Source organism: Pseudorca crassidens, chromosome 4 (assembly GCF_039906515.1).
Source record: "Pseudorca crassidens isolate mPseCra1 chromosome 4, mPseCra1.hap1, whole genome shotgun sequence".
Taxonomy (NCBI): Eukaryota; Metazoa; Chordata; class Mammalia; order Artiodactyla; family Delphinidae; genus Pseudorca; species Pseudorca crassidens.
The window spans coordinates 114010535-114025781 of record NC_090299.1 but is presented as its reverse complement, the minus strand read 5'-3'; the positions used below and the strand labels follow the sequence as shown (position 1 = coordinate 114025781).

At 40.7% G+C, this 15247-nt stretch overlaps 1 protein-coding gene across 1 annotated transcript in view; it reads right to left on the bottom strand.

Moving 5' to 3' along the window:
- LOC137223859 (uncharacterized) overlaps window positions 1-8451 on the bottom strand; it is a 31507-nt gene extending 23056 nt beyond the window's left edge. The window contains exons 1-3 of the mRNA XM_067736382.1: window positions 8321-8451; window positions 3404-3474; window positions 324-420 (exon numbers count right to left, since the gene is read on the bottom strand). Of these exons, the coding sequence (XP_067592483.1) occupies window positions 324-420; window positions 3404-3474; window positions 8321-8398 (246 nt within the window). The 5' untranslated portion in view covers window positions 8399-8451. The remainder of the gene's footprint in view (window positions 1-323; window positions 421-3403; window positions 3475-8320) is intronic.
- Window positions 8452-15247: the final 6796 nt, after the last annotated feature.

Below are 15247 nucleotides of genomic sequence, written 5' to 3'. Positions count from 1 at the left end.
AATTAAATACATATGCTATTGAGAAGGTATATTAAATATTAGTAAAGCTTAATTTTTCTTATTTTTAAAGAACAAAATAAATATGAGAGATTCCAAAGATGATCTGGGTTAATCATCTTTGTAGATCTTGCTTAAGAGTTAGGGGAATTGTAGAAGCAGAAGACAGATGAGGGATGAAGGTAAGAAATCTCTGAAGGTCACTAATGGCTCTGCTATATAGACAGATCTGCTTTTGGTTAGGGACATTATTACCAATAAACTATAAAACAGACCTCATAATTTCAATAACTGAAAAAGTCAAAGCAGTAAAAGAAATTACTTACATTTTTAAGAAATGCAGATGGTGTTACAGTATCTAAGGCATTGTCTGAGGCACATAGGTAAGTGATTCCGTCAATAAAGAGAGTATGGTAGACAAAGCTTTGAAAAGAATACATTCAGTTACATGATAATATTAAATTAAGTACTGATACAGAGAATTTAATTTCGTTTTCAAGCTCTCATTAATAGTATAAAAACTATGTAGATAACTTTTTATAATCAGAATAATTAGAAATCTTTCATACCTTTGAAAAATTAAACTATGTTAAATAAAAACTCTCTAAAATGTGAATATGCATTTAAAATTGCATCAATAAAAATAAATTACAATAGAGAAAATTCTAATAATCTAATCATATATATTTCACATGCCTTTGATGGAAGTCATTCTCATTCCAAGACTGAATCTAGATTCTGATCAAAGAGAAAATGCTATGTTCACTGATTTTTACTATCCTTATATTTTTAGGTAGACATATTTAATTTTGGCACTTCTTGGCTTTCTATTATGATAGATTAGAATTTGAAAGTTGTAAATTCCCAAGACCAAATATTCTAGAGCACAGGATGAGTCCGGGAGGGGGAATTAAACTCCCCTATAGTAATCCAGTGTAGCTTTTCCTGACCACTCCAACTTCTAGACCTTTTGTGCCTTCTCAGACTCACTTATTAGGAGGCTAGAAGACTCTTGGAAAGTGCTTCCATCTTTACTACCCAACAATCCAGAAAATTTAGGAATATGGCAACCAAAATAGTTGCTTGGTGCCTAGGCTTTAATCTAGTCATTTTTGAGCACTCTATATCCAAATGGTTAACAGGCAACAGGCCTGTTCAAATGCTAAACTGGATAGATATGAGAATGAGGCATCTCAAAAATAGGTAGAAAAGATAATCCCAGGGGCAGAAAACTTAAGATATGTGCCCCTTCAATATAAATCCTTGATATCATATCATGAATACAATATGCTACAAATATTTTTAATGATGATATTAATTGACATGCATAATATCCACTAGGAAAATATTTTTATTTTTAAATAGGGAGGAGTCTTCACAGGAAAAGAGTTGCTAATTCTGTCATCCCTCCAAAAGTTATATATGTGTTCTAAATTGATACTGGATGTGATTTTAAATTTATGCTTAGTGTGTTATTGGTAACACTCAGAAACCATCCTTAAATATTAAAAATCTTGAATACCTGATGACTAGGATATATTGTTAACTGACAAATGCAAGATGGAGAAAAGTGTGTATGATGTACTGCAATTTATGTATCAGTCTCATTTCCTAACGTAAGGGAAGTACAAATATATGTATGTGTCTCTTATAGAAAAAAAAAAAAGGAAAACGATAAACTAAGAACTTATTCGAAATGGTTACCTACATAGAGGGAGAGAGAGTAGTGTGAAGAAAGCAATGAAAATTAGACTTTGTGAAGGAAACTCATTTTGTAGATTTGACTTTGGAGCCATATAAATGTTTTACATAATTATAAAATGTTATTAAATCAAACTTTAAAGAGTGCAATCCTTAAAAATAAAAAAAAGAACTTAACTTTATATCAAGTCACCCAAGCAAGAGATGGTGGCAGAGGTTGTCAGATTCTGAATATGTTTGGAAGGTAAAGACAACAGGATTTGCTGATGGGCTGGGTTTGGAAGTAAAAGAGACCAAAGTCAAGGATCCCGAAGGTTTTAGGCCTGAGGAACTGGAAAGGTGGTATGTGGAAGACTGCAGGAGGCGTGGCTTTGGACAGAAGTTTGAGATGCCCATCAGACATCCAACAGATATGTGGAATGAGCAGCTGGATATACAAGTCTGGAGTTCAGGGAAGAGGTCCTCAAAAGATTCAAACTAGAATGTTCAATATAGGTAAGCCAAGAGTAGAGGAGGAAAGAATCTCTTTTTGATAACATTCCAGCTAACAAATGAAAACAAAACTAGAATATCACCATTATGCAACCCCCAATAAATTAATGGCTCTAGGGTGTAGGCAATGAATATCAATGGCTACTAGCATGCCAAAAGGAGATATAAGCAGGTATTTTATACCGTCTGATGAAAAAACACCTGCAGTCTTGCCAAAGGGATTAGGCCACTGGATCCAGCCACTTGGACCATGGTGAACTGCATTTTGAATATGCAATCAGCAAAACCAGACTGAGCGAAACTCTATAGGTCCTTCAACAATAAATTGTAAGGAAAGAAAAGGGGTGGAGGGGGAATATGTGGATTAAAGAGACTTAAAAGACACCAAATTAAAAAATGGGCAGAATTGGGCTCTTGTGCCTGAGGATGCTTATTTAGGTACTGAGGCAATGAAGAAACAGGATAAGTGACTGCTACAGAATTTGGAATGGTGGTTGATTTGGGGGGGAGGGAGGAAACTGTGAATGGGGCAGGATACATGGTAGGGAGTTTTGGGGATACCTGGCAGTGTTCTATTTTTTGGCTTAGATGGTAGTTGCAGTTGGTTGGGGGAGGTCCTTTGAGAAACTTCATAAAACTATACATTTGCTTGATGTGGCTTTTGTATTATTTTACAATATAAAGGTTAAAACACACCTCGTCTTAAAAGGACAATGATGAGTCTAAAAATAATAGATCTCTCTTATTCCCCACCTGTTTTACCAGCAAAATATTTACTTGGGACATTACATAGTTTAATCCATACCATGTGATGTCCCAAGTAAAGTAGAGTGATGTTATTAAAGATATTTTCAAGTGGAAGTTTCCTTTTTTATTAATGAAATATTTTGGGAATAACTAAAAAGGTATGGAGAATAAGATAACAGGAACACTTGTAGACCTACCATTCAGTCAAAATGTTACAGATACAATTAATGTCCCCTGTATACCCTTCCTCAATTTCTCCTCCCTTCTCTTTTGCAGAGGTAACCACTATCTTGAATTTAATGTTCATCATTCTCATTCATGATTTTATACTTTTACATATAGAAGTTCTCCTTTCTGAGAGTTCAGTCAAGAGTCTGTATAAGAAATATTTTTCCCCATGTCATTATCACTGTAATTATCAGCTGGTAATGATTAAAAAATAGACTTTTATTAGAATATACCTTACCTTCCCATTTGAATTATGGTCTTTTGTTCAGCTCTAAGAAGCACTAGTTTAAGCACTGTTGCCGCTGCTTCCTAAAAATAAATTGTCAGCATTTATTTTGTAGAAGATTGTAGTGTCTTTTATTACTCATCTGCTTAATTTACCAATGTTCTGTTTAGTTTATTAAGGAACAACTGTTTACTAGGAGAACTAATGGGTGGTTATTCATAATGCATGGTAAGAGGCAAGTTATCATGAAATGTTCATATGAATATGAAGGAAAATATTAAAATCACATATACATATACTTTGTGTATATACATATAAGTGTGCAAATATAAGTTGCACTAATTAGTCCTTTTCACAGCACATTATTAATATGACTGGGAAGATATTTGACTAATCAAATATCTTTTCAGTGACTTCTACGAAGCTATACATAAAATGTTAATGGATTAAAAGTATTCAGCTTTTAGTCTTTGAATAACCTACGCAGTCTTCTTTTTTTTAGATTAAGATAAAATTTTTACTCATTATTATTCACTGACATCTTTCTATTAAACAAATAATTGCTAAGATCCCTTCTACTTATTTCTTTTTTTTTGTTTGTTTGGCTGAGTTGGGTCTTCGTTGCGGTGCGCGGGCTTTCTCTAGTTGCGGCGAGTGGGAGGTAACTCTTCGTTGTGGTGCGTTGGCTTCTTGTTGCGGTGGCTTCTCTTGTTGCAGAGCATGGGCTCTAGGCATGCAGCCTTCAGTAATTGCAGCACGTAGGCTTAGTAGTTGCAGCACGCGGGCCCTACAGTGCACGGGCTTCAGCAGTTGCGGCGTGTAGGCTCCAGGCACATGGGCTCAGTAGTTGTGGTTTGCAGGCTCTAGAGCACAGGCTCAGCAGTTGTGGCGCATGGGCTTAGTTGCTCCGCGGCATGTGGGATCTTCCCGGACCAGGGATTGAACCCGTGTCCCCTGCATTGGCAGGAGAAGTCTTAACCACTGTACCACCAGGGAAGTCCCTACTTGTTTCTTATAAGGCTCATTCTTTGGGAGAAAATTTGCAAGGTATTATGATTATCCATAACAGCTTAAATACAGTTAATTATATGGAATCCCACTAATTGACTTTAGAAGTGTGAAAGGAACCTGAAAGTTACCTAAGAAGACTTGAATAGCCACACTCCTGATTAACTTTTCATTTTCAAAAAATGACACTTGAAATAAAAACTTTTTGGGAGAGAAAATCTTGTTATTAATGGTAGAGAGTAAAACTTGAAATTCTTGGTATTACCAGAAAAATCCAGGCAATATTCTCTAGGAAACGATTTCCTAAGAAACATTAAGGGAATTAAGAGAAAACATAATCTTTCAGTTACTCTATTCTCATCACTGGAACATATTCCCCTACCCTTCCCAAAGTGTCCCTTTTAGAGGATATAAACTATGAAATCACAGAAACATGTGAAACAAAGCAAATGGCAACGTGAGGCAGTAAAATAATTGACACACTGGACTGTAGTGCCATTTCTGGAGTTGAAGTGCTGCACAACCTAAGAAAATGAGTTGTCTGGGTCTGTTTCCTTGTGTGAAGAATGAAAGGATTGGGTAAGATGATCTCTGCGGTCCTGTCCAGTTCCATTTGATTTCATGATTAAGCTTTGGTAGATACTAATATTTTCTAATGAGTATAAAATATTTGTGACATTAATATTTAGCACTGAAGGAAGATATGATAGAACTGTGCCTTAAAGCTCCTTCTCCCTGGTCAGCCTTCCACACAGCAGTCATTCCAGACTTTTAATCCTGTCCCCCAACTGCATACTGCTCCACCACCTTCCACTTTCTTACTTCCTTGCATGCTTCATAAAGAGAGGCCAATGGGCTTATAAACTCCTTCAACTTTCTGACTCTCTCCCTTCATAATTAATGAAGTAGTTATTGAGAACATACTATGTCCAGGCATTGTCCACTGTAAGGACAGAGTTGAAGACAGTCCCTGTCCTGAAGGAGTCCGATGGCAGAGACAGATAAGTAAAAGAAGATTCCAGTTCAACCTGGCAAGTAGTTGGTAAAGGGATGTAAATTAGCCTGGGCATAGAGAAGGCTTCAAGGAGGAATTGAGAAACATCTCAGAGCACAGAAGAGGTGACACTGCTAAAAAATGGAGACAAGTGGGTTCCGGGGAGAGGGAACAGGAGATTGGAAGGGAGATCTTGGTGAGACTGGAGAGCAGCATGAAGTTCAGGATGGCTGGAGCACAGGGACAGCTGGGGAAGAGAAGGAGGTAATCATGGAAAAGCCCTACCAGGGAGGGCTGTGAATGCCAGGCTAAGGACTATGAACTTTACAATGAAAGTAATCAGGTGCCATCCAATGATTTTAAGCAGGGGAGTGACAGGATCATATTTGCTTTTAGGAACAATCCTCTGAGCAGCAGTGTGGAGGCTGGTTTTGAGAGGGACAAGGCTAAGGTCTGGGAGATGAGTTAGGAGGTATCTTCAATAACCCTGGTGAGAAGTAACAAGGGCCTTGATGAAGATGTGGTTCAGAAACAAGGAGATGGATTCAAGATGTACTCAGGAGATGGAACTGATAAAACTTGGTGGCAAAGAACACATTTGAGAGTGCAGAAGAGGGAAAAATGAAAGATGACTCCCAGTTTCCAGCTTGAATGGCTTAGTAGAGCTATGCGGCAAGATTAGAAATACATGAGGAGGAATCAGCTAGGAAAGAATTAATTTAGTGCTGGACATGATATGCTTGAACTTCTATTAGGCAATCTACTCATGGAAAGAGATTACCTTGAAAGCAGATTTGGCAGTGATCAAAATAAAGGTGTCCATTTGTGTGAACAAATGTGTCAAGTTAAAAGAGGACTAAAGTTAGAACCCTGAAGAACATGGCATTCAAGGGACTGGCACAGAGGAGAGCCTCAGAAGGAGACTAAATTCCATGTCTATATCCATACCTCCTCCTTTCCCCAAGACAGCATTCCTCTAAACCAAGGCTCACATCTCTACTGCCACACTGGATCCATCCCTTTGTGCTTCTTCAGGTCTTGCTCTAACCAATAATCACTGCCCCTTATATCTTCAACCTCTTCTCCTCTCCATTAGCCTATATTCAGGTGAAGGTTTTCCCTGTATTAAAAAATGAGGCCCTTTCCTGGACCATACTTCTTCTAGCTTTCACCCTCTCTCATTCCCCTTCTAAATTCTTGAAAGAACAGTCTAACTTCACTCTCTCTACTTCCTGGTCTCCGTTCACTTGGCCTAAAGCCATCTGGCTTCTTCTGCCTCTACCTCCACCACTATCAGTAGGATCACTTAACATTTCCTAATTGTCAGTCCAATGAACACCTCTTGGATCTTGTTCAACTTCTCTGGGTCATGAGACATTCTTGTAATTTTCTTCTCTCAGCTTTCAGAATACCACTGCTCTCATTTGGTGACCAGCCTCTCTATTCTATTCTTAACAGTGTTCTGCCTTTTGGTACTCCTTTCTTCTCACTTGGGCACTCTTACCCACTTCTACCATCTTTAACTGTTAGCCCTGACCCTCTGACTGCTACCTATTGGAGCTTTTAATGACTTAAATCTTTTGGTAATAAGATGGAGGAATAAACACACAAACAGATTGGCTATTTCCAACCGGCAACAAAATTCAACCTGTCCCAAATTGTACTTTCCGCCCTTGCATTTCCTCTGACTTCTTCCCCCAGAATCCTGCCTCCATCTGTAGTTTCCATCTTGTTTAATGCCACCTAAGAAAAAAATTTGACAAATCTTCACATTGTACACCTTAAACTTACAAAATGTTATATGCCAATTGTATCTCAATAAAGCTGGGGAAAAAAGATTAAAAAAAACAAAAAGAATCATCCTAGGCATGGCCCTGTTCCCTATCCTACATATCCAGCCAGTCATTAACTCCTGAGGATTAGTTTGCAAAGTCTCTTTAGGATCTGCCCACTCCTCTCCTCCTTCACTGTCATTGCCTTAGCTCAGGACTTTAGATCTCCTAGATAAACTATAACACCACCATCCAAACTGGTTCTCTTCCCTCCAATCCCCCTTCTGTATTGTAACCAGACCAAAATTTCTAGTAAATGGATCAGATCTTGCTATTCCTCCATTTATAAATCTTTAACCGCTCCCTGGTTTCCCTTGGATAAGAGAACAAACTGAATATAGGACCTTGCATCAACTATTCTCTGTCCACTTTTCTGACCTCAGCTTTAGCTCCTATATACTGCGATCCTGTGCTCTAGCCACACTGAGGTTCTTGCGGTTCCCCCAAACACGCCATTCTGTTCCCTCTGCATGGAGTCCCCATTCCCTTTTCCTGGGGCAGGCTAATGCTCACTCTCGTAATACTTTTAAGCCAAGTACCTTCTCTGTGGTTGGCAAGCAGTCACCCATCCTGAGTGCTACAGGAGCAATCTCCATCTCCCGCCATTGAAATACTTTTTACATTGGAGGAGAACGAATGAAGCCCTTGGGTATAAAAGGACAATGTGCTCATCAAGGGACAGCTCCAGGCGCCGTCTTCTCTTCCTTGTTGCATCCCCTACACCTTTACCCCGGGATTTTGCAACTAAAACACGTTCAATAAATGTGTGTTGAACTCCAGGCCATTTCTCCGCGGGGGAGATAAAATCTTTAAAGGTCTCCGGAATTAAACGTGACTGCAAATCTCAAGTATGTCACGTGCAGCACCAACCCTAACCCCTGGGCGACGCACTTGCGGCTCGGCCGGCCGGGAGCGCTAGTGGCTCACGCCGGGGATTCACCATCTCGCAGGCTAGGCCGTACGCAGGGGCGGGCCTCAAGCCTCAACAGCCCGCTCCGGGCAGCCCCTCGGCGCTCCGTCCTGAGGGGCGGGTCCAGTGGGCGCCACCCTCGAAAAGTGGAGCCTACGAAGGCTGAGGTGACGACCCAGGGGTACCTGATAAGAGCCGCCGGTTAGGGTCAGCTCCGCTAGGACCGCTCGGCCATTTGCAATGCAGCTGTAGGCGATCGTCATAGTGGGCGAACTAGAGAAGTACAGGTTCCCGCCGGACCTAACCGCCCGCGACAGTCTCGGGACACTGACTGGGGCGTGGCTCCGGGAGGGGCGGTGTCTGCGCAGGCGCGAGGAGCGATTGATTGGCAGGGAGGGAGGCGGGGCCCTCCCTTACCTGGGCTGAAACTGTGACGAGATCGGGCAAAGTCTCTGGAAAAACTGGCTTTGGTTAAGTGAAGTCTTTCTTCGTAGTCATCCTTAAAATCATTTAGGAACCAGTTACTTCACAGTGTTTACTTACGTAGGATTCATTCTCAATCTAGGACATGTAAAATAATAGACCTTGATTTAAAATGAGATTCATTCATGAATTCAACAAGTACTGGCTGAACTCCCACTGTGCGCTCCCTAAGTGCTTGGACTAACAGGTATGCAAAAAGATAGGTTCCAGACCCTGACTTTTAGGAGTTCATGTTCTAGTAGTGGTCACAGAGGCACATGTAGACAAGTGCCAATCTCAAGTGACAGGTGTGCACTATGATTGAAAGATAAACTAATCGCACAAGTTGGAGCGGAGGCTGCTAATTCTCCCTGGGAGAGGGAGCAAAGCTTTCAAAGTCACTGTCCGATGGAGAGGGTGGGTTGGAATTCTCTTAAATGGGGACGAAAGGTAGGACAGTCTAAGCAGAGGGAACAGCTCTGTGAAGGCTTGGAATAAGGCAGGCGGGTTCAGGGAATGGATGTGAGTGTGTGGTAGAGGAAGGGTGTGTGGTGGAGTGGGTAGGAGATGAGAAGGGTAGGAGTGGTAGAATGACTTGTTATCCTAGACCTCGAGTTTCTTGACAAGAATTTTTAAAAGTGCTTCAGATAAGCTTAGATATTTTCTTTTCTTTTTTTTTAACATCTTTATTGGAGTATAATTGCTTTACAATTGTGTTAGTTTCTGCTGTATAACAAAGTGAATCAGCTATTACGTATACGTACATCCCCATATCTCCTCCCTCTTGCGTCTCCATCCCACCCTCTCCATCTCACCCCTCTAGGTGGACACAAAGCACTGAGCTGATCTCCCTGTGCATAAGCTTAGATATTTTCATTAGCAAGACATTGTGGTAGAGTTGGAAGAAGTCAGACACACTTGGATCCAAAATATAGGCATTGCCATTTACTCTGTGCCTTTATTGTAACTTAACTCTCTGAGACTCGGTTTGCTAATTTATAAAATAGGGATAGTTCTCAAGTTTAAATTAAGTAATTATGCAAAATACTTAGCATACCATAGATATGTAGTTGCAATCTTTAGTATGATAAATACATTAATGACAATTACTTTCTTGCTTCCAATGGTGTAACTTTAAAGGAAAAACAGTCAATGTCCTTATGGGGTGCCTGGCAGGAGGTGAAGACAGGTAGTTGACTGAGTTTATTTTAACCCAGTACAATCAAATTGTATTTGACAAGCAAGCAGCAAAACTGGTCTGGACTGTAGGGCTTGAGAAAAATGCCTTGTTGAATCATTTTATATAAAGGAAATCTTGAACCAATGTGTCTTATCAACTTAGAGATAATATCTCGTGTTACAGGTGGGTTGACTGAATTACAAGCATTGGTCACATTACTTATATGTGGGAAAATGAAATATGTTAATTCTGAGGTAATGCACTGGTATATTCTTGCTTGCTGTAAAAATAAGCTTAGTAAACTTGGCCACATTGCGTTGCTCCTTCTGTTTAGTAAATAGTGGAGCTGAAAGCCACAGGGCAATGAAGTCATGAGCTGTAGTAACAACAACAAGCATCGGATAATTGGAGAAGTGTATATGGGACTGTCCCCCTCTTGGGCTCACCTTGTCATATTAAAACAATCCTGTGAAGCTAGTGTGGTGGGTCAACTTTGCACTGCCCACAAATTCCGGCCTACAGCAATGTAAAACATAATTTATAACACAACTCGACCTTTCTCGTGAGCCTCATGTTACCCGATATCTGAGCTTAATCTAGTCAGTGTGAGGTGTCCTCAGTGAACTCAGAATTTCCCCCTTCCCTTCTTTCTACACGGCGGAGGGGGGGCATCTATGTCTGTGAGGAACTTGGTGGAGGGGAGATCTCCTGAGTCATGATCTTCGTCTCTCTAAGGTGGCATCTGCTGCTAATGTTTGTTTTCTGTCTGTGGTCATCAGTTCACATGCTCTACTTGGAACCTGCAGGCTCCCTCATGCACTCTGGCTCTCTCTCAACCGCTTTTGTGGCCCTCTTAGGGGCAAAGGAAACTTTCTGCTGCTCCCTCATGGCATTCTGAGGCTTTGGGAGGTTCAAGAGTCTGTCTCAGGACTCTGGCCAACACAGCATGCTGCCACCCCTCCTGTCATGCTGTCAGGCTGTTGTCATGGGGGAGCAGCTCTCAGACTTTACCTCACCTGGGAAGCAAGCCCTTGGATCCCCAGTTGGCTGAGAGTCTTCTCATCCCACACTCCATCACCCCTCATCTCCGGGGCTCGGTGGCTGGATTGCTTCCTGTGGACCCTCTGCCCTCCTCCAGCATGGGGAGACTCCAGCAGGCCCAGATGGGGAGCTGCCCACCCTTCAGGCATTCTTCGCAATTTGTGGCATTACTGTTGGCTTCTGCTGTCGCAAACCTTTTCTTTCCATGGACTCTCTCTTTAGGGAGTTTCCAAAATGTATTTTGAAAGATTTAGAGCTGAGAATCTTTTCCTTCTCTCCCTGCTCTTCATCCTCTGTACTTCCTCCACCTCCTCCTCCATTTTCTTTGTTTTCTTTCTTTCTTTTTTTTTTTTTTTTGCGGTATGCGAGCCTCTCACTGCTGTGGCCTCTCCCGTTGAGGCTCCGGACGCACAAGCTCAGCAGCTATGACTCACGGGCCCAGCCGCTCCGCGGCATGTGGGATCCTCCCGGACCGGGGCACGAACCTGTGTCCCCTGCATCGGCAGGCGGACTCTCAACCACTGCGCCACCAGGGAAGCCCTGTTTTCTATTTTTATGCAAAAGGAATAATTGAGATTAAAACCCACAGCAGGTAATATAAAACAGCACAGGTATTTCTGTCGTTCCCTTGATAGTTTGGCAAAATCTTGAGGGTGGAGCAGAAAGAGAAGATGGACCCCTGGGAAGGAGAAGGGGGACATTTCACTTTTGTCCATTTATTTTAAAACAAGCTTTTAGACCTCATGACTACTTTCATGGACCAGCAAATCTACCGTCATTGCTTTTTAGAGACTAGCATCTCAGAAGGAAAAGTCACTAATTTTGAATCATCCAATTTCTTAGGTCACTAGAGAGTTTCCGAATATTCCACAAGCTGGGGACTTTCAAGCACTCACTAATTCAAGATGCTTCTTGTAAAGGACTATTCTTTTACTTATTGTTGTTTTTCAAAAATGGAAATATTTTTATAGTTTTTTTTCTTGTAGTGTTCACTTGTAGTGAACAGTGATCACTGTTGAAATTCAAACAATACAGCAGTAAAAGTCTCCTTACCATCCCATGAAAATAACCATTGCAGTAATCTAATTTATATTTCTTTTCTTTGTTATGCCTTTTATATTTAACATCAATGAATAACATATTTTCTGAACTCTGTTTTTTTTGTTTTTGGCCGTGAGGTGCTGTATGCAGGATCTTAGTTCCCGGCCAGGGATCAAACCTGTGCCCCCTGCAGTGGAAGCAAGGAGTCTTTAACCACTGGACTGCCAGGGAAGTCCCTGTTTTGTTTCGGTTTATTTATTTATTTATTTATTTAATTTATTTATTTTTGGCTGCATTGGGTCTTTGTTGCTGCTCGTGGGCTTTCTCTAGTTGCGGTGAGTAGGGGCTACTCTTTTTTTTTTTTTTTTAAATTTCATTTTATTTATTTATTTATTTATTTTGCGGTACGCAGGCCTCTCACTGTTGTGGCCTCTCCCGTTGAGGAGCACAGGCTCCAGACGCGCAGGCTCAGCGGCCATGGCTCACGGGCCCAGCCGCTCCGTGGCATGTGGGATCTTCCTGGACCAGGGCACGAACCCGTGTCCCCTGCATCGGCAGGCGGACTCTCAACCACTGCGCCACCAGGGAAGCCCCGGGGCTACTCTTCACTGCAGTGCATGGGCTTCTCATTGCGGTGGCTTCTCTTGTTTCAGAGCACGGGCTCTAGGCGCACGGGCTTCAGTAGTTGTGGCTCATGGGCTCAGTGGTTGTGGCTCGCAGGCTCTAGAGCGCAGGCTTAGTAGTTGTGGTGCACGGACTTAGTTGCTCTGCGGCATGTGGGATCTTCTCGGACCAGGGCTTGAACCCATGTCCCCTGCATTAGCAGGTGGATTCTTAACCACTGAGCCACCAGGGAAGCCCTGTTTTGTTTTTAAAATTAATAATACATTGTTCTTTGACTATTATATATATCTCAAATATTTTCATCTGAAGTTTACCATTTTCTTTTTGGTGTCTATTCTTTTCCAGACATTTTTGTTTCTTACCTCGTCAGACATGTCAGTATTTTTTTATTATGATCTTGGACCTTAGTGGCATGTTGTGCAAGGCTTCCTTTTCTATCTCCATATAAAAATATTGCCTTATTTTTTTTTTCTGTTTCTTTTGCTTATTGTTTAAATCTTTAATCCACCTGGAATTCGTTTTTTTGTCTCTTGAAAGGTAGGAATTTGTGTTTTCCCAAATGTACAGCCAGTTGTTTTGTACCACTTACTGACTACTTTCCCCACTAGTTTTTCTTTGTTTTGTTTTGTCTTTTTTAAATTTATTTGGAGGCACCGGGTCTTAGCTGCAGCACGCGGGATCTTTAGTTGTGGCATGCATGCAGGATCTAGTTCCCTGATGAGGGATCTAACTTGGGCCCCCTGCTTTGGGAACTTGGAGTCTTTACCACTGGACCACCAGGGAAGTCCCTCCTCATTAGGTTGAAATGCCACTTTTACCACAGACTAAATTCCCACATGTACATTGTTAATTAGATTTTAGAGTTGATGTATAGGTCTATTTCTGTGCTGATATCACAGTGATTCAATAACGGATTCAATAAAGCAAATTTATTTTTTAAATTTAACAAATTGGAGAGAATTAATATATTTGCAATATTGAGTCTTTTCAGCCAGGAACATCGGTTGACTTTCTATTTGTTCTATGTTATATCTTCCTATAAAAGCTCTGTAAGTTTCTTCATAAAGGCTTGCCAATTTTTAAATGTTTATTCTGGGGTACTTTGTGTGCTCTTGTTAGTGGAATTTGTTTTCCATTATGTTTTCAAACTAGCTGTTTCTGGCGTGTGGAAAATCTGTTGGCTGCATTTAATTTATTTGCATGTAGCTCCTGCTCCATTATATTGTAAACTCCTTAAGGCGAGGGCCCTCCGTAATGCTTTGCTCAATATGAACATGACGTAGGATACTATTGTTGACCGTCATATTAGGCTTTTCCATTATACTCAGTGACCAAGTGGAGGGGAACCTCAGGTAGCAGTGATATTTGTGAAAACTGGATCATGATCGAGACAGTGGGGAGAGATTGAAGGGACCTTGGAGTCAAGCAGACCTGGACTTGAATGCTGACTTTGCCACGTTCTGGTTGTGTAATCTTGGCATCTCCGAACCTCAGTTTCTTCCTTAGGCTCATCTCTGAACCTAATTCACAAAATGAGCTAACATATAAAGCATTTTGTGACTGGCCGCCAGCAGATGTTCCACGATGGATGGTTGTTATGATCATTATGAGTCCATATTGTCATGTAACCAAATCTATCCAATAAGAGGCACATTTAAGAAGGCATGGTCTGGTATATTGAACGGATTCTTATTTATTTACCTACCTATTTAGTTATTTATTTTTAAATTTTTTTGGGGGGGGTTTTTTTTTGTTCTTCAAACAGAAAGTCACAAAAATTATGATCATCCTCATCAGTTCACTCAGTCCCATGTAATTAATTTTTTTCCATCCTGATCGTTTGTTAGCACTTTTATGAGTTTATCAGTTTTCCATTAGAGTTCTGAAAATGCTTATTCATTCAGTTCAGCAGTATAGTCAGTTACCAGAAACCTGTACTTGTTGAGTCTTTTCCATCAATTCCTTGAAGATGAAACCCTTTTATAGGAACATATTTGCAGAAGCATCAGAGTACACCCAGAACTGTCTGTAAATGACAAAAGACTTTAAAATGACCACGGTTAAAGATTTGATGAAAGTTCATAATAATGCAACTGACAAGGAAATTTAGTTATTTCTGAGATATACATTCTAAAGTAATAACTAGAATTATGACTTATAACATTATACCAGAACATATAAGATTTTTAGAAATTTCATGTAATGTCTGAAACATTTATATTAACATATTTCCATACAAATAACCCAAAGAAAGTTTAGTATTAGTTGTTGTTTTTGTTTGTTTTTCTATGCTGCAGGTTCTTATTAGTCATCAATTTTATACACATCAGTGTATACATGTCAATCCCAATCGCCCAATTCAGCACACCACCATCCCCACCCCACCACAGTTTTCCCCCCTTGGTGTCCATACGTCTGTTCTCTGCATCTGTGTCTCAACTTCTGCTCTGCAAACCGGCTCATCTGTACCATTTTTCTAGGTTCCACATACATGCGTTAATATACGGTGTTTGTTTTTCTCTTTCTGACTTACTTTACTCTGTATGATAGTTTCTAGATCTGTCCATGTCTCAACAAATGACTCAATTTCGTTCCTTTTTATGGCTGAGTAATATTCCATTGTATATATGTACCACATCTTCTTTATCCATTCGTCTGTCAATGGGCATTTAGGTTGCTTCCATGACCTGGCTATTGTAAATAGTACTGCAATGAACATTGGGGTGCATGTGTCTTTTTGAATTATGGTTTTCTCTGAGTATAT